The 25164-nt window shown below is 55.9% G+C and overlaps 7 protein-coding genes and 3 pseudogenes across 7 annotated transcripts, besides 11 other annotated features; 6 read left to right on the top strand and 4 right to left on the bottom strand.

Annotated features, from left to right (window-relative positions):
• Nucleotides 1-1010: part of a mobile genetic element that runs on past the window's edge.
• Nucleotides 1-8521: part of a sequence feature (areas not merged during assembly with more than two copies in the genome that could not be assigned to a particular haplotype) that runs on past the window's edge.
• Nucleotides 1437-5331: a mobile genetic element.
• Nucleotides 5490-5522: a mobile genetic element.
• On the top strand, nt 5919-6572 carry Tc00.1047053511149.50 (mucin TcMUCII, putative; the record flags this gene model as incomplete). The annotated part of the gene is made up of 1 exon (XM_812616.1): nt 5919-6572. One exon carries the CDS (start codon nt 5919-5921, stop codon nt 6570-6572), a length of 654 nt encoding a protein of 217 aa, XP_817709.1.
• Nucleotides 6353-6412: a microsatellite.
• Tc00.1047053511149.60 (mucin-associated surface protein (MASP), putative) lies at nt 7033-8328 on the top strand (the record flags this gene model as incomplete). The annotated part of the gene is made up of 1 exon (XM_812617.1): nt 7033-8328. The coding sequence occupies one exon, from the start codon at nt 7033-7035 to the stop codon at nt 8326-8328; it is 1296 nt and encodes a 431-aa protein (XP_817710.1).
• Nucleotides 8522-9314: a sequence feature (heterozygous, non-Esmeraldo-like haplotype).
• Tc00.1047053511149.70 (mucin TcMUCII, putative) lies at nt 8824-9423 on the top strand (the record flags this gene model as incomplete). Its single annotated transcript, XM_812618.1, has 1 exon — nt 8824-9423. One exon carries the CDS (start codon nt 8824-8826, stop codon nt 9421-9423), a length of 600 nt encoding a protein of 199 aa, XP_817711.1.
• Nucleotides 9315-25164: part of a sequence feature (areas not merged during assembly with more than two copies in the genome that could not be assigned to a particular haplotype) that runs on past the window's edge.
• Nucleotides 10702-11304, top strand: Tc00.1047053511149.80 (uncharacterized protein; the record flags this gene model as incomplete). Its single annotated transcript, XM_812619.1, has 1 exon — nt 10702-11304. One exon carries the CDS (start codon nt 10702-10704, stop codon nt 11302-11304), a length of 603 nt encoding a protein of 200 aa, XP_817712.1.
• Nucleotides 11916-12506, top strand: Tc00.1047053511149.100 (mucin TcMUCII, putative; the record flags this gene model as incomplete). Its single annotated transcript, XM_812620.1, has 1 exon — nt 11916-12506. The coding sequence occupies one exon, from the start codon at nt 11916-11918 to the stop codon at nt 12504-12506; it is 591 nt and encodes a 196-aa protein (XP_817713.1).
• Nucleotides 12285-12370: a microsatellite.
• Nucleotides 12958-13722, top strand: Tc00.1047053511149.114 (annotated as a pseudogene).
• Nucleotides 13694-18454: a mobile genetic element.
• Nucleotides 18911-18946: a sequence feature (AT_rich).
• Tc00.1047053511149.130 (mucin TcMUCI, putative) lies at nt 19168-19554 on the bottom strand (the record flags this gene model as incomplete). Its single annotated transcript, XM_812621.1, has 1 exon — nt 19168-19554. The coding sequence occupies one exon, from the start codon at nt 19552-19554 to the stop codon at nt 19168-19170; it is 387 nt and encodes a 128-aa protein (XP_817714.1).
• Nucleotides 19328-19447: a microsatellite.
• Tc00.1047053511149.140 lies at nt 20047-21759 on the bottom strand (annotated as a pseudogene).
• Tc00.1047053511149.155 lies at nt 21986-22312 on the bottom strand (annotated as a pseudogene).
• Tc00.1047053511149.170 (uncharacterized protein) lies at nt 24149-24562 on the bottom strand (the record flags this gene model as incomplete). Its single annotated transcript, XM_812622.1, has 1 exon — nt 24149-24562. The coding sequence occupies one exon, from the start codon at nt 24560-24562 to the stop codon at nt 24149-24151; it is 414 nt and encodes a 137-aa protein (XP_817715.1).

The raw sequence follows: 25164 nt of genomic DNA on the forward strand, positions 1-25164 counted from the left end.
GCGATTTCTGTGCTGTGCGGTGCTTTTTTGTGTGGGGAGGACCGTGTCGCAGCAATCGCGGTGGAGGTCGGGAAGCGGTGGAGGGCGTTCCGGATGAAAGCACCGACAGTGATCGATGTGGTTCGTGTGTCCCACCAGTGTGGCGTCACAGTGCGGGCATTTCCTCTTCCGACGCCGTGTGGAGGGCCGTCTCTCCACAGGCGGTGCGTCGGCCTCCCTTGTCGTCGGGGGAACAGCTTCCGTCCCGGTGCGGTGGGATCGTCGTTGGAGCGCATGAAAGCAGACTGTTCCGGTGATATGTTGCGGAAACGGCGTTGGTTCGTGCAGTCTCTCACAGTCCAGTACAGGCGACCCCAGAGCTCGGATTCCCCGCACCCTTCCCGTGCAGTGTGTATCTGTTCCTGTTGGTCGAGGGCTTCCTGAGTGATCAGGTGCTTGCCGCCTGGATCTGATGGCCTGGCGCCGCCAAGCAGGTAGTGGTGGGTGTCCTGATGCATGGTACTACGCCACTTGTTGGTGAGCTGGGTGTTAATGCATGACAGCAGGTCCGTGTGCCGTATGGGTGCTATTCCATGTTCCGTGTATTGCCGTGGTCTGCGTGGCATGATCTGCAAGCTCGTTAGCATGTACTCCGCAATGTTTGTAGCAAAACTGCAGCTGCACTGACCAGCCAGCACGCGTCAGTGACAAGAGACGCTGCCAGATCCGATCCTCCGTCCAGTCTGTCTGACTGAGCGGGCCCTTGGTGACGGCAGCTAGAAGGGAGTGACTCTCTGTAACCACAAGCAGGGCTTTTGCCTGTGCTGGGTACGATGGACACTCAGCCTTTCCATGGCCGGGAGCAGTGCACGGGATTCCGTCGTGCGGCTGCATGGGCGTGTGCCGCCGTTGGTACTGACCTTCTCTGTTATTTCCGAGGAATGCAGGGATGAGAGCAGTATGCCAATCCCGGCTGACTTGGGGACGTCGACACCGCCATCGGTCGCAAGTATCCACGGTCCCCAGCGATGATGTTGCACCTTGTCGCGGTGCTGGGCTCTGGTTGCGTATAGGAACTCCGCAGCAGGGCGTTGCTGCGAGCACGACGGAGACCAAGGTGACTTCACCCCCCGAGAAGGTTCCACGCCATGCCCGGTGCGGGGAGGTGAGGCGGTCTGCCTGCAGACTGTCGGTCAGAACTGCACGACCGTTTCGCAGCGGTCACTCCGTTGGTGTCACCCGTGGCGGTGACGTTCACAAGAACCCTGGCCCGAGGAGGATGGCTACATCACTGTTTGGCAGCTTAACATTGCAGGCCTCTCGTCCGTGAAAAATATCGCATTTGCTGCGCGATTGGAGCAGCGTCCACCTGACATCGTTCTTCTGCAGGAAATAAGTAACCGTGGTGACGTTGCGACGAAATTATCTGGCCATAATGACTGCCTTCAGGCCTCACTGGGCGCGGTGGTGGTGTTGCCGTTCTGGTGCGCCACTCTCTACCGTGCGAGCGCCTGTCGCTCCCCGGCACTGAACTCCTGGAGACCATTGCTGTCCGTGTATTTCCGCCGGGCTGTCGCAGCATTTGCGTGGCGAATCTCTACAACCCTCCCACAGCAATCGGTCAATAATCCGCATTTATCAATATCGTTTGTCGCTTGTGTCCGAAGAGATTATCGCGGGTGACCTGAATTTACATCGTGAACTCTGGGACAGTCATATGTACCATCAAGGACTGGAGGCAATAATTTCGCCGCTGTTCTAATCGATATGGATTTTGGGCTGGCAAATTACCCGACACAGGCAACACGGATCACACATCGTAATGTCTCGTCCCCTGACGTGACTGCGTATTGCGCCCTACGCATCTCCCACTGGACATTCGCCCCTTACATGGACTCGGACCACCGCTTAATATCTTACTTGGTCGAGATGGGCGATGGCACTCCACGACTAGCAAACACGCTGCCTTGACGGAAGAAAGCCACCTTTGCCCTGCGTAAAGCGGGTTGGCCTGCTTTTACATCGTTGTGTGAAACCCTTCTTGCCACCGCGTCCACATGGTTAGATCCTCGCGGAGGCATCTTACGAGCAGCTGAGCGCCACATCCCGCGCGGCAGCCGTGACAGCTCCAAAAAGATATGGACACACGAAATGGAACAGGCCGAGTCCGCCGCAGAAGCAGCACACGAAGCACACACATTGCCTCACCCGGAGACAGCCTGTTTTGAGCCGAATGTACCCGAAAAAAGGGAGGAACGAAATCAAGCCTTACGCCGTTGCTCCGCTGTGCTTCTGGAGGCCTGCGCGAAAAGACATGGAGCCTCACCCAGCCCGAGCTGGCGATATCTTCACGGCGTGGCGGCGTCGCACCCTCATCCTCTGGAATCGGTTGTGCTCCGCACTGAACTTGGCCGCGCATGCGCCCTGCCTCGGCAACAGGCAAATCTGCTTGTCCGTCATTTTGTGCGGTTTCACGTGCCATACCGCCTTATACTGCTGCTGCTGCTCGCTGCACTCCTTTGGTTCCTGGTGGCTGGGAAATGGATCGGCCTTTCCTGCCGTATGTACTTGACGTGACCATCCGTGACTCTTTGCTTGGCTCAGCCCCTGGCCCCGACGAAATGTTGAATGAATTCCTGCACCGTCACGGGCCCGTCGCGCGTGGCACACTTAGAACGATGATCCACAACTCCTTCGCAAACGGCAGCCTGCCTGGCTCCTGGAAAATGGGAGATGCTATTTCTATCCCCAAGCCTGGGAAGGATCCATGCCGCCCAGAGAGTTACAGACCTATCACGCTGCTCTCTGTTTTACCAAAGTTAACCGAAGGAATGATTCACCGCCGTCTGTCGGCGTTATTGCCGCACCACCCACGTCAATTTTGGATTTGCACCTCCGCGTTCTGCGTCGGACGTGGTGGCACTTGTTATCGACAAATTACTCGTGGACTGAATGAGTTTGGCATTGTGGAGCATGAGCGCCCTGGAGACGACGCCCCCACACGACGCCCTCGTCAACATCGCTTGTGGTCTCGATTGATTTTCCGACTGCGTTCGACACCACTGACCATGGGAAGTTATTCTGCATGCTTGACAGACTTCCGCGCCTTGGCCTCGAACCAAACGCTGGCTGCACAACTACCTGCGGGGCCGCTATGTTAGGGTATGCACTCGCGAACAGCACTCCCGGAAACAACTCGCCTCAGCTGGAGCACCGCAAGGCGGCGTCCCGGGACCCCAACTCTTCCTCTGCTGTGTGGATGGTCTGCTGCGCCGCCTGGGCAGCATCTATTCTGCCTCCGCATTCATGTACGCTGACGAACACACACTTGTTGCCTCAGGTGCGGACATCCATGCCTGTGCTGCGGCAATGCGACCGCTCTTGTCTCTTTTGGCCACATGGGCTGCCGAGCACAGCCTAAAAATCAACGTCGCTAAGAGCGAAGCTGCTCTATGCCACATCCCTTCGCACACACACGGTCTGACGAGGACATGGTCGATCTCCATCTTGTTAGCGGGAACCTGCGTATTCAGTCACACTCAGTGCGCTTACTGGGCAACACGTTCGATCAACTTCTTAATTCTGTTACGCATGCTTCCACCGCTGCAAAGAGGCCCATGCCACGCCGCTATCAGCTGCGTCTGGTCGCAGAGGCGGACGCGTCCCATCACACCATGCGATCCTTTTTGATTGGACACGTTCATAGTGTGCTATTTCATAATGGCGAGGCAATTGTCCCGTGACTCGCCTCCCCACACCTCCACAATATGGAGGTACGGTACCGCGACGGTAGCAAAACATTCTTGGCCTGAGCGCATCTACAGAAGACAAATCCGTCTATTTGGAGGCCAATATTCTTCCGCTCCGGAAGATACTTTGGCGTCGTGCAATCACACAATACGAACGCTATATACGCCTCCATGATCACGAGGATTTGCGTTCCCTTATCTACTCGCAACCTATGCCTTCGTCCATGCATGGGAAAGCGGCGACATCGATCCGCTTCCGAGAGATGCTGTTATTAATGGATTGCTACGCGTCTGTGACATTATTGGGACACCCCACAACCACATTCGCGCGCCTCTTGCCCAACATCGAGTTTTTCCCTGGGACACTGCGATCTGCAACAAAGTGAAATTTTATCAGCCACTGCTTGCCGAAGACGCCTCTGACGATGTCGGGCGCACGGCTTTCTATTCTACTCACTCCTCTTTGGGGGATTGTGATTTTGAATTGTGGGCGGACGGTCCTTCGTCTCTCGCTGCACTCGCGTCTGGATCCGCTGCGCTATTATATGACTCCACCACGACAAATGATCTCCCTGTGGAGGTACATCGTGCAGCAGCTGGCAGCCTCGCATGCTCATATAGGGCAGACTGCCTTGCGATCGAAAATGTTTTTAGACATCTCATACCTCCTTGTCCGGGAACCTCCCAATCGCCCACACGATTGCTGGAGGAAACGGACTCCCTCTCGGCGATTGAGGCACCTCGCGTTGCCCACCGACCGTGCGAGACCGCGTTACTGAGTAAATTGGATTATGCTGCTTTCCTTGGTGAAGCGAGGTCACCCTGTGGATTTTACATTTTCCCATCACACTGCGGTATTCCACGCAGTGAGGCCGCTGACAAACAAGCCACGATTGCACGATCCCCCTCGGAGGACTGCGTCAATGCCTGGCACGTGGGATCCCTTACCGCCGTCAAGAGGTTATAACGGAAGGATGACCAGGAGGAAAAGGAGGGCGCGCACACCGCGTGACAGGCGCCTGTCGGTGTGGCGAGGACTCTATTCCTGGTGTTGGCCCGGACATCGGTCCCCGAGTGGCGGCACTGCGCACAGGCGCGATGCGACTCCTGCCCATTCTTCGACAGGCCTGCACGCGCCCTGCGGATCAAAAGGAACCCTCTGTGTCGGTGGCGCCCTCCCTCACTGCGGTGACCGGCCCGCCTCTGCCTCCGCCGGAACCTCTTCCCGACGTGAGCGCCGCAACTCCTTGTCGACCAGCGAGCGGCGGATTGACGTCCTCCCGCCCAACCTGCGGCAGAGTGCGCTTGTCCGTCCACAGTACGAGGGCACATGCCGGACGTGCTCAGCCTGGCGTTATAATAGTTTGCGAGGGCCTCCTATGCGGATGCGACAATGGCGCCACCGTCTTCCTAACAGGCGCCTCGCGCGCAGGTCGCCGCCGAAGTTGCCAAGCATGCCAGCAGGCAAGACACGCAGGAAGCACAACCGCGGGTACTCGAGATGGACCAGGCTCTTCCGCCACCGCCTCATCACGGACGCCACGGGCTGCTGATCCCCGACGGACCACGGGAGACTCCGCCTCATCCACTGCGGGAATGCCCTCGTCGTTGGGAACTGGACTGCGACTGTTTGTGACTGCCCCAGCCCGCACGACGGAATACTTGCCACTTTTGTACGGACGGCCCTTGCGCTACTCACTCGTTATTGTAGCAGCATACAACCAAAACAAGATAACAAGCTGCTTTGTGATGAATATTGGCCCCTGGCTCAGCCGGCCACCTCAACGTGGTGTGCGGGGATCTTCTTTTTTATTGTTACTATGCTTTTGTGTTGCTGTGTGCGCTGCACCTTCTTGTGTGTGTGCGCACCCTCCGTGAGGGGTGCCGACACGACGGACCGCTCTCGCCGTATGTGCATGCGGTGGAGCCTTGTGTGCCGCTCCTGTTTGCTTCTCCCTCCTCCATCTGTGTGTTGGTGTTGCGGCAGGGCTGTGTGTGTGTGTGCCTGCTGCCGTGGATTGGAGTGTGTGTCGTGCGTGGTGTGTGGCGTACGGTGCATGCCTGGCTGCTGCCCTCTCCTCATGTGGTGTGCCCTCTGTGTGTGTCTGCTGCACCTCTCGTCTCTCCTGTTGCTCTCCATGTCCCTCACTGTGCAGATCAGCTCCACACCACTGAACGACCAAACTCACGATGATGATGACGTGCCGTCTGCTGTGCGCCCTGTTGGTGCTTGCCCTGTGCTGCTGCCCGTCCGTGTGCGTGGCAGACGCTGAGCCTGAAGTTGATGTTCAAGGTTCTTCCAGTACGATAACGGCGACTCAAACGCGGCTACCAGACCCCAATGAGACGGCTGACCCTAAAACTGATGTAGTTGTCGTTCAACCGCCTTCACCACCAGATCCATCACAGGAGACCGCTGGCCAGCCAGGGTCGCCAGGTTTGGGGTCCGTTCCGGATCAGGGAAACGTTTGCGGAAAGGGACCAGGTGTGACCCCTGGGGAACCACAATCAAATGTCGTGACCAATAATTTACAGACAGAAGGCAAGGACAGTATGACAGGAAGACAAAATGGCACTAATACATCCGCAGATAAAGCAGCTCAGGAAGCCAAAGATGCTGCCCAGACGACTACGACCACGACGACCACGACAAAGGCACCAACCACGACGACCACCACTACAACACAGGCACCAAGTGCTACGACTACAGAGGCACCAGCTGTGTCGACCACCCGCGCACTGTCACGTCTTCGCGAAATCGACGGCAGCCTCAGCAGCTCTGCGTGGGTGTGTGCCCCGCTGGTGCTTGCCGCATCCGGGCTGGCGTACACCACTCTGGGCTGAAGAGGTGTGTGCGGGCTGTGCGTGCCAGCACTCAACCGCGGGATTTGTGCGCGTGTGTTGTGGTTCACTGTATAAAATAAGAGAAATAATGATCTTGTTTTGCTTCACTTGCTTCTGCTGCCGTTCTGCGTGCTCCGCATTGTGCCCCGCATCCGTCACGTTGAACGCATCGCGGACACACTCATAAGCATGCGCACTGGAGCCCTGGGTTTGTTTTTCTGTTTTAATTATTGTTTTTTAATTATTGTTTTTATTGCTTTTTAACTTGTGGTTTGCGGTGCGGTGTGCGAGCTCTGCAATCGTACTGATTCCATCTGTCTCGTGGTGTGTGCGCTGCTGCTGCTGGGGTGCTGCCATTTGTTGCTGTGCGTGGTGTATCGGCTGTGTCTCTCTCTTTGTTTTTGCTCTCTGTTGACGTGGTGTTACTTTTGCTGAAGGCCACACGCAAGTGACAGGAGTGATGACGATGATGACTGGCCGTGTGCTGCTGGTGTGTGTCCTCTGCGTGCTGTGGTGCGGGTATCCTTTGGTGTCGGCAGTTACCGGGGAGGATCGTGAGCATTCCGGCCAAGGTGTTGTTGGGAGTGTTGGTCAACCTTCTTCTCCAGTTGGGGGTCATGGTGATAATGGAGATGTCACTGATGGAAGCTCTGTGAGCAGTGGAAGTCACTTGCCGGGTTCTGCTCCTACGGGTGGCAAACCTTCACTTCCCGGTGTTGGTGAGGGTGTGGGTTTAAATGAATCCAAGGATGCCTTAACTCTTGCAAAAGAGGGGCGTGAAGTCGTACGGGATCAGCATGAATTAGTGCCTCAAGTTTCGCACCACACTGATGCGGGAACAGGAGGGAAAAGCGATCTCAGTGCGCCAGAACAGTCGCCCAACGCAAAAACAAAATTAGAAAATGGTGGTGGTGTTTGTGGTGATGATGCTGCGACTGCGGAGGGTGAAGTAATAACCACCGTGAATGAAGAACAATTGGGCGTATCTTCCACGAGCGACAGCCATCCACCAGCAGCAGACCGAGGGGCGAAGGAGCAGGAAGGCACAGTGGAACAAGCAGCATCAACAGCGGCACTGACGCCAGTGGTGGGGCGAGAGACAACACCTAAAGGGGACACCGAAGAGGACTCACCGGAGGATAAAGCCGCAACTGGCGCAGGTATCACACAAGATATACCAGCTGTCAGTCAACAACAAACACATTCTTCATCCACCTCTACAACTGGAAATGGTCCGAATTCTACTCTAGGAAAAGGGCGCGCTGCGGAGGACATTTCCAACAATAACGAACGATCCGGCAAAGCACTACTGCAAGAAGGAGCGGAGCATGAAACTGTTGCTGGCAGCCAATCGCAAGCAATACCAGCAGCCACCGCCCGTAACACACTTGGCACAACCGTTTCTGGCGGCAGCGACAACAGCACCACGATAACTACAGCCGTGCGGTCTGACACTGGCACAGAAGGCACTCCAACCAGCAATCATCCGAACCGACAATCCATTGAAGGCGCCACATCACCCGGCATGAATTCCGATGGTGAAGCTGTATTAGCCAAAAAATATGATACGGTACCTCAGAGTGCAGGATCCACAGCAGCGCCAACCACAAACAACAAAACACGTGACACAGCTTCTCATGGCGACAGTGGCAGCAGCACCGCAGTCTCCCACACCACCTCCCCTCTTTCGCTTCTTCTTCTTGTTGTTGTTGCGTGTGCGGCTGCTGCTGCGGTGATGGTGGCCGGGCCTGCATGAAGTGGAGTGCGCCGAATGTGGACGAAGGCATACGGCAACCGAACTGTTTTTGTGATGAATATTGGCTGCACTTCCCGTGGACCAACAATCCGCGTGGTGTGCGGGGATTTCATTTTGTATTGTTACTTTGCTTTTGTGTTGCTGTGTGCGCTGCACCTTCTTGTGTGTATGCGCACCCTCCGTGAGGGGTGCCGACGCGACGGACCTCTCTCGCCGCATGTACATGCGGTGGAGCCTTGTGTGCCGCTCCTGTTTGCTTCTCCCTCTTCCATCTGTGTGTTGGTGCTGCGGCAGGGCTGTGTGTGTGTGCCTGCTGCCGTGGATTGGAGTGTGTGTCGTGCGTGGTGTGCGGCGTACGGTGCATGCCTGGCTGCTGCCCTCTCCTCATGTGGTGTGCCCTCTGTGTGTGTCTGCCGCACCTCTCGTCTCCCCTGTTGCTCTCCATGTCCCTCACTGTGCAGATCAGCTCCACACCACTGAACGACCACACTCACGATGATGACGTGCCGTCTGCTGTGCGCCCTGTTGGTGCTTGCCCTGTGCTGCTGCCCGTCCGTTTGCGCGGCAGAGGATTTGACGGCTCAATTGCAAGATACTGTAAGCTCCACCAACCCATCGTTCTCTGCTTCAGGAGCACCACCAGTGCCTAAGCCGGCTGCGAAACCAGAAGTTGGCGGAGAGGCTCAGTTGAAAAATGGCGAAAATGGACAAGGTTTGGCTGAACCGGGACCGAAAGCAATTGTCGCGTCCAATGAGTCACAGGGAGAAGGTAAGGACAGTATGACAGAGACGACGCGTAGCACGAGTACGTCCTCAGGACGAATAGTTAAGGAAGCGGAAGACACGTCAGGGACAAAACCACCAACCACGACGACGACCACAACAAAACCACCGACTACGACAAAGGCACCAACCACGACGACCACCAGTACAACACAGGCACCAATTACTACGACTACAGAGGCGCCAGCTGTGTCGACCACCCGCGCACCGTCAAGTCTTCGCGAAATGGACGGCAGCCTCAGCAGCTCTGCGTGGGTGTGTGCCCCGCTGCTGCTCGCCGCATCCGCGCTGGCGTACACCGCTCTGGGCTGAAGAGGTGTGTGCGGGCTGTGCGTGCCAGCACTCAACCGCGGGGATTTGTGCGCGTGTGTTGTGGTTCACTGTATAAAATAAGAGGAAATAATGATCGTGTTTTGCTTCACTTGCTTCTGCTGCCGTGCTGTGTGCTCCGCGCTGTGCCCCGCATCCGCCACGTTGAACGCATCCCGGACACACTCATACGCATGCGCACTGGAGCCCTGGGTTTGTTTTTCTTTTCTAATTTCTTTTTTTAATTATTGTTTTTTGTTGCTTCTTAAGCTTGTGGTTTGCGGTGCGGTGTGCGAGCTCTGCAATCGTACTGATTCCATCTGTCTCGTGGTGTGTGCGCTGCTGCGGCTGCTGGGGTGCTGCCATTTGTTGCTGTGCGTGGTGTAGCGGCTGTCTCTCTCCTTTTGCTTCCCTCTCTGTTGACGTGGTGTTACTTTTGCTGAAGGCTACACGCAAGAGACAGGAGTGGTGGCGATGATGACTGGCCGTATGCCGCTTGTGTGTGCTTTCTGCGTGCTGTGGTGTGGTGACGATAGCGGTACCTGTGAGTATTAGCTCCTGCGGTGGCGTGCTCAGCTGCGGAGGGAGTGCGCGATGGATGGCAGCAGAAGGACAGGAGGCAGGACGAATGCGTCCGCCGTGGAGGAATGCGTGCGTAATTGGATGGCCGTCGTCGTTGGAGGCGCCAAGGGATTGCCGTTGCCGCTGACACCGCTGAGGATAGGGGGTATGCTGCAATCCAATGAACACTCAACGAGATGCGTCACCAGCCGCGTAGATCGCCTGCCGTTAGAACGAGGAGAAGACAAGGCGGCGCGCCACCAGCGGCACCGGCAGTATGTGGAGGATCAGCGGGATGGCGTTATTTGCCGCCCGAAATGAAAACGAATGTGTCGGAGTCACACGACGCATTGAGTGGTGTTGGACAGCGGGAGGAGTCAACTGTGAATGGTTCAGAAGGCAAGGCTCGGATGCTGATGGCTCCTGCCACGGTGGGGCGCCTGGAACTCGCGCCCCAAAGGGAGCGAGCATTGCCCTCTTCGGATGGCAGTCGCGCCACCGGCAGTCGGGAAAACTAATCCGCTCAGGATGAAAAGTTGAAAGTCGCTGAGTCATCGGGGGCGGTGGGACAGAGGGAGGAGCCCAGCCCCCATCACAGCCTGCCATTGGGGGACGAAAAGGATCACAACCAACAAAACCAGCCGCAGTACCGGACGAACAAATAAGACAAACAGCAGGGGCAGGAACCGCCGCAAGGGGCAGAAGGGTCTGACAGCCGACATGAAGTTTCATGGCCAGAGAATGGCGAATGTAGCGCCAAAACACGATGCGGGTTCAAACACAACTTCTGCACAAGTACCGGGTGATGCACCACAAGAAGAATCGGGAGGAGAAGTTGCGGTAGAAGCAGCTGGTGGAGATGAGGCAGAAAGGAAGGAAGTTGCAGCACACCAAGACACCGTGCAGCATGCACCATCTCCCATTTATGAGAGGCCATCGCAGTCATCGTCCTTTTCAAATGGCGGCTTTGCTGCATTAGATTGGAAAGAGGAATGCACCGTGCAGGAGATTCCCAAACAGCCTCCACTTTCTGTCGCTGCAGAGAAAACAGAAACGTACCGGCGTGAGGACAAAGCGCCTGCTGCCGAGGCTGACAACTGCACTGCATTTCTTCCAGCTGCAGAGTTTAACGCCGCCGCCAGCACCACCACGACCAATCATAATGCGAGCCACCTGAACGGAGAGGACGCCGGACCCTCCACAGAAGAAGTGGAGAAGAAGAATGCAACAACAAAATCGAAGGCACATCAGCCGGCACAGTTACCCCCGCAGTCCACAACGAGGAGTTCACGAGGGACACCGCCACCGCCACTAACATCATAAACACAGCTTCGCATGGCGGCAGTGACAGCAGCACCGTAGTCTCCCACACCACCTCCCTTTCTTGTTTCTTGTTGCGTGTGCAGCAGCTCCTGTTGCGGTGGTGGCCGGGCCTGCATGAAATTGAGTGCGATGAATGTGGACGAAGGCCTACTGCAACTGAACTGCTTGTGGTGAATATTGGCTGCACTTCCCATGGACCAACAATCCGCGTGGTGTGCGGGGATCTCCTTTTTAATTGTTACTATGCTTTTGTGTTGCTGTGTGCGCCGCACCTTCTTGTGTGTGTGCGTACCCTCCGTGAGGGGTGCCGACACGACGGACCGCTCTCGCCGTATGTGCATGCGGTGGAGCCTTGTGTGCCGCTCCTGTTTGCTTCTCCCTCCTCCATCTGTGTGTTGTTGTTGCGGCAGGGCTGTGTGTGTGTGCCTGCTGCCGTGGATTGGAGTGTGTGTCGTGCGTGGTGTGCGGCGTACGGTGCATGCCTGGCTGCTGCCCTCTCCTCATGTGGTGTGCCCTCTGTGTGTGTCTGCTGCACCTCTCGTCTCCCCTGTTGCTCTCCATGTCCCTCACTGTGCAGATCAGCTCCACACCACTGAACGACCACACTCACGATGATGATGACGTGCCGTCTGCTGTGCGCCCTGCTGGTGCTTGCCCTGTGCTTCTGCCCGTCTGTGTGCGTTTCAGATCAATCTGCCGCTTCGTCACAGGTGACAACACCGACATCAACTGTGCCTGGAGCTAATGGAAGCGTCACCAGTCAATCGAACTCTGCAACAGGGTTCCCAAGAAAGGAGCCGGTTGTGGAAGTAGAAGAAAGTGTTGGAGGGGGAGAAGTTTTGACTGTTCAAGAATCGCCAACAGTTACGGAAGCTCCGAAAGAAGTTAAGAACGGCATGACTGGACCAATAAGTGGCAACAACATCCCTACAGAACAAACAAATAAGAAGTCTGAAGCATCTGCTCAGAAAACTACCGCTACGACCACGACCACGACAAAACCACCGACTACGACAACGACGACTACAACACAGGCACCAACCACGACGACAATCACCACTACAACAGAGGCACCAAGTACTACGACCACCCGCGCACCGTCACGTCTTCGCGAAATGGACGGCAGCCTAAGCAGCTCTGCGTGGGTGTGTGCCCCGCTGGTGCTCGCCGCATCCGCGCTGGCGTACACCACTGTGGGCTGAAGAGGTGTGTGCGGGCTGTGCGTGCCAGCACTCAACCGCGGGGAAATGTGCGTGTGTGTTGTTTTTCACTGTATAAAATAAGAGGAAATAATGATCTTGTTTTGCTTCACTTGCTTCTGCTGCCGTGCTGTGTGCTCCGCGTTGTGCCCCGCATCCGTCACGTTGAACGCATCCCGGACACACTCATATGCATGCGCACTGGAGCCCTGGGTTTGTTTTTCTTTAATTTCTTTTTTTAATTATTGTTTTTATTGCTTTTAAACTTGTGGTTTGCGGGGCGGTGTGCGAGCTCTGCAATCGCACTGATTCCATCTGTCTCGTGGTGTGTGCGCTGCTGCTGCTGGGGTGCTGCCATTTGTTGCTGTGCGTGGTGTAGCGGCTGTGTCTCCCTTTGTTTTTCTCGTGCTATCGCAGGTTGGCTCCGCAGCGTTAGGCGACTCCACTGTTTGTGATGACTGGCCGTGTGCTCTGCGTCCTGTTGGCTCCTGCAGTGATGCGCAGCTGCTCGTGCGTGTGCGTGAGGGCTGCTGCGACGGGGTGCGTGTGCTGCCGCGGGTGATAGCGCGGTGACTGCTGGGCACGCGCGGGGTGTGATGGCTGCGGAAGGTGGACCCGTGGCCGGTGGCTCTGGACGAAAGAGAATGTGAACTCTGAGGACAATAGCAATCAGGAAGACGAGGAGGGTGGGGGAAGCATTGCGGGTGAGGACCCCAATCCCACCTCGGGAGGACCACTCACTGCACCGACGAGGCAGGACCAATCCGGCAGCGACCCACTGCGAAGTGGCACTTGCAACCCGTCCTGCATTGGCAGCGCGTCTGCTGCTCGGATGCGTGCAATTGGACCGGAGTCTTTGGGCGGAGGGCACGCTGCAGGCACAGCATCCCCACGCTCCGACGCGTCTCAGCAGGCAGCGGGTGGAGTGCATGCTGGTGGCGGGAGGACCTCCCAGGGCAGTCAGGCTTCGGAACAAACCATCACGGGACAGTCACAGGTGCCAGGGACGGCGAAGGAAGCACCGCAGGGCGATGAAGGAGGAGAACCCGGAGCACAACACGAGGCCGACCAAACCACAAAAATGACTGTGGTGGCCTCTTGCGCAAAAACAGCGGTGGAAGAGGAGAGCCGCCAGCGAGATCGCAAGATGCACCACGTCTCTACAGTGGCGGGAATGCTCATTATTATTATTTTTCCCTGCTCTTACCGACATGTCTAGCCACACGATGTCATCAGGGTGCCGAGGAGGTGGTCGAGCAACGACAAAAGTTTCCTGCTATGAAGCAACTGCTATGAAGCAACTGCCATTGGGAGAAGCTTTTGGTGCCAAGGTCCTTCTTGATGCCCAACCGTTGGCGCACAGCCAGAGCGTCTGCACATTTTAGAAGCAGATGGTGCAGTGATTCCTGCGAGCCGATTGGCGTGCTTCTGGAGGCTGGCTGATCCTGCGGCAGCAGAGATCGCCTCCTGGCACTGCTGTTTCGATGCCGTGTGGCGTCTGGGTTGTGTGCGCAGCGACTTCTGTGCGGTGCGGTGCTTCTCCGTGTGGGGAAAACCATGTCACAGAAATCACATTTGAGCTCGGGAAGCGGTGGAGGATGTTCCGGATGAAATGACCGACAGTGACTGACGAGACCCGAGAATCCCGTCAATGTGGAATCACAGTGCGGACATTTCTCCTTCCGACGGCGTGTGAGGGTCCGTCTCCTTACTGGAGAGACGTCTTCCTCCCTCGCCGACGGGGGGACAGTGTCCGTCCCCGGTGCAGTTGGATCGTTGTTAGAGCGCATATATGCAGACTGTTCCGGTGAGATGTTGCAGAATCGGCGTTGGTTCGTGCAGTCTCTCACAGTCCAGTACAGGCGACCCCAGAGCTCGGATTCTCCGCACCTTGCCCTTGCGAGGTGAACCAGTTCCTGACGGTGTAGAACTTCCTGAGTGATCAGGTCCTTGCCGCTGAGATCTGATGGCCTTGTGCCGCAAAGCAAGTAGCGATGAGTGTCTTGACGAATGGTACTACGCCACTTGTTGGTGAGCTGGGTAGTAAAACATGTCAGCAGATCCGTGTGCCGTATGGGTGCTATTCCATGCTCCGTGTGTTGCCCGGTTGCCGTGGTCTGCGTCGCATACTGATCTGCAGGCTCGTTAGCATGTACTCCGCGATGTCCGTAACAAAACTGCAGGTGCACGGACCAGCCGGCACACGTCAGTGTCAAGAGACGCTGCCAGATCTGATCCTCCGTCCAGTCTGTCTGACTGAGCGGGCCCTTGTTTAGAGCCGCTAGAAGAGACTGACTGTCCGTAACCACAAGCAGGGTTTTACGCCTGTGGCGGATACGAGGGATCATCAGCTTCTCTAGGGCTAGAAGCAGTGCACGGGATTCCGTCCTGTAGCTGCATGGGCGTGCGCCGCAGTTTATGCTGGCCTTTTCTATTATCTCCGATGAGTTGAGGGATGAAAGCAGTATTCCAACCCCTGCTGACTTGGGAGCGTCGACACCGCCATCGGTCGCAAGTATCCACGAACGATGGCTGTGCAGCGCCAGAGCCTCTTCGCTGACTCTGCGCTTTTCCCTTATCAGCTCCTCTTCGTCCGTTATTGAGAGGTCTATCGGAAGTTCCACACCGATGGTGACCCGGTGAGCGGAGGCCGCAAACCAGGGAGGAATGGAGCTGCGAAAGAACCGCTCTTCGCGTGGTGAGCTCTCGGTGATGCCATAGTCCTTTGTGTATGCGTCTACGAAGGCATATAGCTCGTCCCGAGATAATGGCGAGATGCGGAAACCAGCGCGAGGCGGTGGCTCAGGCGGGGGTCTCCGCATCCAGTCCATCTGACATGCGCGTGTGTTCTCAAATATTGAGAGCCGCGCGCGCAGGCAAAGGTCGTGGAGCGGCGGCATATTAGCCTCCAGTAGTGCGGATTCCGGGTCGGCAGTGCTCGGAACTCCGCTGGCAATGCGTGCTAGAGTTGCGTACGTCTTTTGCATCTCGTCTTCCTGAATCCGTCGCTACTGCCCATATGAGCTCGCTGCCATAGCGTAATTTGGAAGCACCATATCCAATGACGAACGTGCGTAGGTCATGTGGAGATGGTCCCGCCTCTTTGTGCGCTATGCAGCGTAGCTGCGATATCCGTTGCGAAGTGGCAGCGCATTGCTTGGTGGCCGCCACATTTAGCGTCATTCGTGGATCGAGATCCATGCCGAGAAGCTTCGTAGTTCGCGATGCCCCCATGGTCATGACTGGGATTTGACATCCAGCCACTACCAGGGGCCACCTTCCTTCACGATCATAATCTGACTCCGTGTGGGGGGAGAGTGTGAACCAAGCGGCTTCACACTTTGACGGGTTGATGGCCAGGCCATTTTCCTGACTCCACGCATGCAGCTTTTTAAGAACCATGTTGGCAGTGGGAATGGCGTCTTCCCGGGACTGCCCCCTAACGATAATAGAGAGGTCGTCCGCATACATGTCTGCTGTGACACCCGCAAAGCTGTTCAGCAGATTGAGAAGTGGGTGTACGTAAAGGGAGAACAAATACGGTCCCAGCACGGACCCCTGAGGAACTCCTCGCAGCATGGGACGCCGATCGCTGTGTCTGTGGCCAACTCGTGTCTTCGCGTAGCGACCACATAGAAAGTTTCTAAGCCACCTTCTACAATCCACCCCCGGAATATTAGCCAGCAAGCGACTGAGGACTCGATGATCTATGGAGTCAAAAGCCTTGCTGAAATCAACCAGCACCAGCAGGGTCCGATGGGGTCTGTAGTGGAGTTGATTGCCAATACCGCTCTTCTTGGGAAGGCTCACTTGGAAATAATGATTTCTATTATGCTCCACTTCGTTTATCAGGTGTGCCAGCTGCATCGTCGTGGTACGCATACTACGATATGCATACTGGTGGGGGTGCGGCGTCCACACCCAAAGCAATCTCTTCAGTACCATTTTCTCAGCAACCTTACTCACAATGGAGGTAAGGCTGATGGGTCGATATGACTCAAGCAGTTCCGGCGACTTACCGGGTTTTAAGAGTGGAACGATGGTAGCGCGTCTCCACTCAACCGGAATCGTACCGGTCGTCCAACTGTGGTTAATGCAACGAAGAAGGAATCGGAGGCCCTTTGACGAAATATGTCGCAGTGCCTCACTGTAGACTTCATCCGGTCCGGGGGCCTTGCCATACGGCGTATTACGTAGCGCAGCAAGCAGTTCCGTACGATTAAAAGGTGCATCAAGAGGGGAGTGAAGATGAGCAACTAAACCAGATGTGGTGGCAGCCTCGTTTTTATCCTGTGGCTCAGAACTAGATGAGAGTGAAGAACCTGAAGTAAATGTAGCAGCAGACTCGCTGTTGTTCTGCTGCCCAAAAAGAAAAGAAGCGTTAATGTTCAAAGATGCACTCTGTCTGTTGATGCCTTTGGAAAACCTAACTGCCTTGTGAGAGGGGTGAAATGGAAGAAAGATGCGATTGAGAGCATTCGCTGCTCTCCTTGCTGTTTTATAAGTGTGTTGGCCATCTCCTAATAACATTGATGTGGGAGATGGAAGTGATGCCTTTTTTCGTCCGGAAATGTGTTTCCATGCGAGTGGCTCGCCTGGATTTAACTTGCTGATGCGACGTGGATACGTGTTGCGCAAGCGCTCTCGGAGTAGGAGGAAGAATTGACTCCTTGTCCGTTGCATTTCTGCCTCACGGTCGGGCGTCGGTAACTGTAGATAGCGGGCCTTGCTGTCGGTAGCCATCCGCTCTGCCTCCATGAGAGTGTCGTCCCAAAGCCTGGGACCGTCCTTGTGCATGCCGCGGGGGCAATGCCGTCGATACGAAGTTATAAGCGCTCTCGTGAAAGCCTTAATGCCGGTGGACTGCTTCTTATATTCGCGTGCTGGAATTTGTTCGTCGAAGTCCTTGATGAATAAATCCCACTTGCACTTCCCCCAACTGTAGAAAAACTTAGGTGCCGAAGGGGGTGCCGAAGGTATGGTATCCTTAAATGCCTGATGCAGCGTAAATGTCAGCATATAATGATCACTAAGCGGCGACACAGAGGCTGACCAATCCGGCACAGTCAAATGCTTTGACCATGTCAGATCGATACAGGATCGTTCTCTTGTGCCACGGGCATACGTGATCTCACCAGGGGTGTTAACCAAGGTGAGTCCCGCATCCGTGCACAGTTGTAAAAATTCTGCAGCAACCTCGCTTGGAGAAGACTCCAAGAATGGCTCCCACTGTGGGTGATGCATGTGGAAATCCCCGCACAGCAGGAGCGGCGACGAGGCTGGAAGGCAGTTTACTAACCGCCTGAAGGATTGCGTTACTTGCGGTGGTGGTCTCACATAGGCACTCGCTACAATAAGATCACGGTTCTGGTCCAGAGCAACCCGGACCACCACCACTTCAAGGTTGGTGTCATGCTGGGGGATGGTGAGAGGTATACGCTTGGAGCGGAGAGTTTTCCGCACCAGCACCGCCACACCGCCTCCCTTGCCGATGCGCGACTGTGCATAGAGCACATAATCTCCAGTGTGCATGCTGGCGATCTGCTCTGACGACTTCCAAGTCTCCTGAATGGCTATTATGTCTGCTCCTTGCGCCATTAATGTTGCGAGTTTTGACGGCGTGAGGCAAGAAACGTTCATCTGGAGTACTGCTATGGGGCCTGGGTTCTGCTCAATGTCTCCGCTTAGCAGTAGCTTTTGTCGTTGCGCGTCACATACGGCACGCAAACGGTATGTGTAGCGCTGACAAGCGTCGATGGAATTCAGCAGCGGATAGAAATACCGCTCCGCGGGCAGCCATGTAAATGGCTCCATCTGGTGCCCTTCCGACCCGTTTGTGCGGCGCCTCCTGCCTCTCCGCATGCAGCGGATGGGCAGCAGGCGCTTAGCTTCCTCTCTAGCAAAGAGTACTAGACCCTGGCACCACGTTGAGGTGGCCGGCTGAGCCAGGGCTGAGGATGTGTCATTCATCGCATCATCGCCGTCCGCAGCTTCAACAGCTCTCATTAGTCCAATTCAGGTGGATAATAACCGGCATTCCACATTTAGAGACACTCCGTCGCCTCCACCATTATTCGTCCGCGTCAACACATCTCCTCTACCCTCACTTCCGTACTCGTCCCTTGCGTGCCCAAAACCGGCACCGCACCACAGCACGCAGAGGACACACACCAGCAGCACACGGCCAGTCATCATCGCCAGCACTCCCGTCACTTGCGTGCAGCCTTCACCAAAAGTAACACCCCGTCAACAGAGAGGGGAGAAAAAAGATAGACACAGCCGCTACACCACGCACAGCAACAAAATGGCAGCACCCCAGCAGCAGCAGCGCACACACCACGAGACAGATGGAATCAGTACGATTGCAGAGCTCGCACACCGCACCGCAAACCACAAGTTTAAAAAGCAATAAAAAACAATAATTAAAAAAAGAAATTAAAAAAGAAAAACAAACCCAGGGCTCCAGTGCGCATGCTTATGAGTGCGTCCGCGATGCGTTCAACGTGACGGATGCGGGGCACAACGCGGAGCACACAGCACGGCAGCGGAAGCAAGTGAAGCAAAAAAAGAACATTATTTTCTCTTATTTAGTACAGTGAACCACAACACACACGCACAAATTCCCGCGGTTGAGTGCTGGCACGCACAGCCCGCACACACCTCTTCAGCCCAGAGCGGTGTACGCCAGCGCGGATACGGCGAGCACCAGCGGGGCAAACACCCACGCAGAGCTGCTGAGGCTGCCGTCGATTTCGCGAAGACGTGACGGTGCGCGGGTGGTCGACACAGCTGGCGCCTCAGTAGTCGTAGTACCTGGTGCCTGTGTTGTTGTGGTCGTCGTGGTCGTCGTAGTTGGTGCATTTGTTGTAGTGGTGGTCGTCGTGGTTGGTGCCTGTGTTGTGGTCGTCGTAGTCGGTGGTTTTGTTGTGGTCGTCGTCGTGGTCTTATTCGAAGACCCTTCAGGCCCACTCGCTGCCTCTGATGCGCACACGGACGGGCAGCAGCACAGGGCAAGCACAAACAGGGCGCACAGCAGACGGCACGTCATCATCGTGAGTGTGGTCGTTCAGTGGTGTGGAGCTGATCTGCACGGTGAGGGACATGGAGAGCAACAGGGGAGACGAGAGGTGCGGCAGACACACACAGAGGGCACATCACATGAGGAGAGGGCAGCAGCCAGGCATGCACCGTACGCCGCACACCACGCACGACACACACTCCAATCCACGGCAGCAGGCACACACACACAGCCCTGCCGCAACACCAACACACAGATGGAAGAGGGAGAAGCAAACAGGAGCGGCACACAAGGCTCCACCGCATGTACATGCGGCGAGAGCGGTCCGTCGTGTCGGCACCCCTCACGGAGGGTGCGCACACACAAGAAGGTGCAGCGCACACAGCAACACAAAAGCAAAGTAACAATACAAAAAGGAGATCCCCGCACACCACGTGGATTGTTGGTCCACGGGAAGTGCAGCCAATATTCACCACAAGCAGTTCATTTGCAGTAGGCCTTCGTCCACATTCATCGTAGACCACTTCATGCAGGCACAGTCACCACAACTGCGGCCGTACACGTAACAACAACAAGAAGCAAAAGAGGGGAGGTGGTGTGGGAAACAGCATCGATGCTGTCACTGTCGCCAGGCGCCGCTGGGTTATTCGTTTTGTCTGTGGCTGTAGAAGATGTTGTTTCCTTCTCGCTGCCATCCTCTCGTTCATGTTGGTGTTCTCCCTCCTGCACAGCGGCATGAGATGCGGAACCACCGTTCAAAGTCTCCGCATTGCCCGCGTCAGCGTCATTGGCGGCAGCAGCAGCATCCGCAAGAGAAGATGGTGAAGTTGTCTCAGCCTGACCCTCAGTTAGTGCATTCTGCCTTGCATCCGCTGTTGGTTCGGTGCCTTTTCTGCAGATCTTCTGTTGGCTTCATGGTCGCTGGGACTTCCGTTGAGGATGGCAGTGCGCTGTGTGGTGGTGATTTCGGTGGCGGTTCTGATGGGCCTGCTGGCGCCTCTTATTCTGCTGCTTTTGGCGGCAATTCCTCCCATGCTTCTTTTTTCTTCCGGTGCCGCCTCCTCCTCTGCACCTCCTTGTGCCGGCGGTTTTGGCTGTCGCAGGGGCATTGGCCGTGCTTCTCCCTGTTCTGCTGCACCGGTCGTAAACGATCGATAATTTCCAGAGAGCGACTTTGAAGCAGACTCTGTGCCCGGATGCCCAGGGGAACGACTGGTGCTTGAGGCAGACAGTCATTCGGGTGCTTCAGCTGCAGGTGCGTGCTCTGCATTGTGCGCGCTGCCAGTCAAACATTACGGATTTCTTTTTGCTCCTTTCACCACATCCCCTGGTCCTCCTGAGCCCATTCTGGCACTCCCTGTACCACGGACACACTCTGTTCAGCGTCAGTCGCTGTTTGAAGCTGCGGTGTTTGCTCTTGACTGTCGCCGTTCGATGCGCCCCGTGTGAGACCCGAGCTGGGTGCAGCCGCATGCTCTGCTGAGTCCTCGGACGGCTGCGTCGCATGTGCTGTTTGTCCTTCTGCTGGCGCTGGTGCTGGAGATCTCCGTGCGCTCTCCCCCGTCCTGAGCACGTGTGGCCCTTCTCGTTCCTGTTGTGTCCACTCGCTCTGAATATTTGTAACTGACGCGCTGCCTTTCTTTCCATCCCTCTCTTCCACGGTGAGAGTTGCCGACCCCGCAGAAAATTGTGGCGGTTGGGAGCACACACTCGACATTGACGGCTCTTCGCCGCAGCATGCTGAGCCTGCCTCCTCCCTTTCTCCTGCCTCACTTCCACCAGCGGGAGGATCGTCTTGGACGCCGGAGACAACTGCGGGCTGCTGCTTGGGGCCAACACCACCACCAGCACCCGAGACAGGAGTACTGCTGGCAGCGTCTGTATCGGCAGCAGAAGATGGAGCCATTGGTGCAGCCCCACTGCCGCTGAGCTTCAGTCCCGCTCCCTGCATCACCGACCGGTGGTTGTCCTGAATCACTGTTGAGCGTTCCGCTTGCACCAACGCCGCCGTCCTCACCGGCCGGTACCGCCGCGGCTACTCCCCGTAAGGCGGCACTCGACACGCAGTCCCTCCTCGCAAACACCACTTCGCCATCCATTCCCCTCGCAAGCCCCGCGTCGTCCATTCCACCATCAGCACAGTAGCACACAGGCCACGCGTCACCACCACCGGCACCGCATCACAGCACGCAGAGGACACACACCAGCAGAACACGGCCAGTCATCATCATCGCCATCACTCCTGTCACTTGCGTGTAGCCTTCAGCACAAACTAACTCCCCGTCAATGCAGAGCAAAAACAAAGAGGAGAAACAAGCCAAGAACCGTCCCATCCAGCAATGAGAGTCACGCACCACAACAACAATTAGGTGGGCATGGTTCAACAACAATCAAAAAAAGAAGTGCTCCTCGCCCGTGCCCTGTTCCTCACACTCTCACAGTCATTGTTACTGTTATTCCCTCTCCTCAGGCCCTCACAGGCACGCCACGCCCACTTCAACACGCGCCCCTCCAGCACACGCAGTCCGTCATGCGCTCCCGCTGCGCCGCAAAATACGCCACCTCCTCCCAGTCGAACATCTCCGTGTCCTCCACGTCCCTCACAATCGTCGGCATGCCCCGGCCGCGCAACACCCACAGCGCCACAGTGTCGTGCCGCCTCTCCTCCCCAATCATGAACGCAACACCCTACGTGTGCAGGTGCACGTGCTCCATGCGCTGCAACCACAGGCCGATCAGGTTGGCTGTCATGAACTGCATCTTGTCGTCCTCCGTGTACTTGGAGCAGACCCTCACATTCTCTCAATCCACAGTCTGGGTGCTGCGAGAGGCTGCCGAGAGGCGCTACGTGTGTGGAAGAAGCAAATGTGGGGAAACAACGGCCACCCTCACTCCCTCACACATCTCCACTTCCCTCCACTGTCCCACACAAAAGGGCGGTGTCATGGGGAAGAGATGCCCGCCGCACAGCGCATGCACGAGGGCACACGCGGAAGAAATGCCATCCACTTCGCACCGCAAGATAGTGCCATGCGCTCAGCACACACACGGCGGCAACGAGAGCGACGGGGTGCATCCAGTTACATACCGCACAGCCATTTACTTCTCTCCGCACGGCTAGTGGCGTCCCACACTCACAGTGAGGCACGGCGCACACCATCTTCTCCCTCCGAGGGCACTCAGGAGGCCGGCGCCCAGTCACCCTCGTGCCATCGCAATGGGTAGCACAAACAACCGTCGTCGCAAACCATCGGCGCCTCTAGCAGAAATGAAGAAAAAGATATGAGGGCAGTTCAGAAACACAGCCAGCAGAGGGACACCCAACGACACACGGAGGCGCACAGTGACAGTGGACACGGCACGGACAAAAAGAAGTCCGCAGGGATTTTTTAAAAAAGAAAAAAGAATGAATCAGTAGGACTTCCATTTCGTGTGCCATGCAGCACAAGGCGATCACGTGCGTATAAATATTACCTGCACAAGTAAAAAATGCAATGAAAAAAGAAAAATCTTATTACTCCACCAGCCCACACAACATCCCTCACATTTCACGCGGCATCCGGCCGTTTCTTCCAATCCCCGTTCCTGCAGTCCGTGGGAAGCACAGCAGCGGAGCCGGCACCGCGTGTGGGCAACAAAAAAGAAACACACAAGAGAGAAAACACGTCGCCCATTCCAGTGCACATCAACCGAACATTAAATAATGAGAAGAAAAAAGGGCACTTATTACTCCAGTGGAAAAGCATCAAAAAGAACATTACAAAGAAGAAGAAAAAAGGCTTAAAAAGCGATCCGTAAATCATTAAAAAAGAGGAAAAGAAAAAGTGACATAAAAACCGCAAAGTATGCGGCAAATATCCCCCGTGGGGAGTCACAATTCCACCCTCTTTCGCTCGAAAGACTACCACAACTCCACACAGTTCCAGCAGCAGCAGCAGCAACGCCAGAGACACGCACACACGCGCAGTGCGGCCGCCAGTTGAATCGCGTGGTATCAACTCCACGTCGTCAAACAGGACGAGGCGGCCGTCTGGACTCACGCCGCTCCAGATCGCGCAAGGTCACATTTCTTGATGCCGTTTTGTTCTTCCGGGGACGTTCTGACCATTCATTCCTCCCGCAATTTTCCCAGGAACGTGCTCGCCGCTGCGGTCAACGGCCTCAGTCTTACGGGCATCCCTCGAGCCCACTGCCTTCCTCAACGCGGTGGCGAGCGCAGTCTTCGTCACGAATGCATTCGGATCCATTTCTATGTCCCGACTCATGGCAATGCTAGGCTTCCTCTTGGGTGGTGTTGGAGCCACGTTTTCTTTCGGATCGGTTGCAATGCGAAGCTTTTTCATAGACGTGTTTGTCGCCGTGTTGGATGCGGGACTCCGATCGACGGTGTTGGGTTCGTCAGCCGCCGCAGACCGTCGCCAATCCTCGTTTTGACGTGACGGCTCAGCATTCACTTGCGGCGCAGTTGTCCCACCAGATTTTGTGTCATCCTTCCCTTCACGGGGTGGCGGCAACTGACAGATGCCCGTCCGGTCAGCATCGCCGCTCCGTGCAGGCGGATGAATGGTTCCATCGGGGGAAAATTGGCGACACTAAAATTCATAAGGGCCGGCGTATTTGTGCGTCGTCACATTCGTCGTGAAGGCAACGGTGGCCCCTTCCTCTTCCGTTGCACAGCTGGCAGCACAGTTGCTACATGTGTGCACCGCATTGGCCACATGACACACAGCACCCAGCTCACCATTCCTGCTATGCATGCGCACATCAAAGCCACTGAAAGCATAATTCTCATGCTGAGCCTCAGCACCGGCAGAAGAACACTTCGTCCACGCCACACACTCCCATGCACGCGATAGCTCAGGCTGCCGTCACTCGGAGCACACGACACATCCACCGGCACAACCACCGCATCCGCATCACCAGATACATCTCCAGCACTCCCAGCAGCCGTCACGCACACGGAGCGAGCACCCACCACACCAGCCACCACCGCAAGCGAACCCTCATCCATCCATGACGTGGCACAAAAACCTACAGCCATCCTGCCTTCAACGGAATTTGGAGCCTAACTCAACGCAGTCACACGCAGTGCATCACACCCACAGGAAAGGAGACTCGGGCTGCGCACTCCCTCTCCTCCCTTCTCCTCGTGGCCACGGAAGACAACAGCCGCCACACGTAACTGTCAGCATACACCACAAAAGAAGCATCCAAATCCACCGCAATGTGCATCTTGTGTGTGTGGTTGTGTGTGCCTGCAGAAGCACAAAGCAAAGAAGTGGAAAAGAGGGGACAGAGTATGCGGAGAGACGCACAAAAATGTACAGCGGAGATGCATGGCGGAAACAATAGGAAAAAGACCGCTCAAACTCATGACTGCACTGCAGCCCAGGCAGCGGCAATTCACACAGGATTTATTTAAAACAAAAAACGTCCCCCTTCGTCTTATACAAACCCCACCACACAAAATAATTATAAATGAAAAGAAATCGTCCATTACTGTTCCACACAAATTTTAAAAAGCTTCCGGCAGCCGTGCGGCCACACCAAACTGTCTGCGTACATTTTGTCCGAAAAGAAAATTAAAAGATATTTAAATGTCTTTCAACCGTCCGACCTCCATGTGTCCGCACATCGTTTATA

The sequence above is a fragment of the Trypanosoma cruzi genome, genomic scaffold (genome assembly GCF_000209065.1).
Source record: "Trypanosoma cruzi strain CL Brener 1047053517059 genomic scaffold, whole genome shotgun sequence".
In the NCBI taxonomy this organism is placed as follows: Eukaryota; Euglenozoa; class Kinetoplastea; order Trypanosomatida; family Trypanosomatidae; genus Trypanosoma; species Trypanosoma cruzi.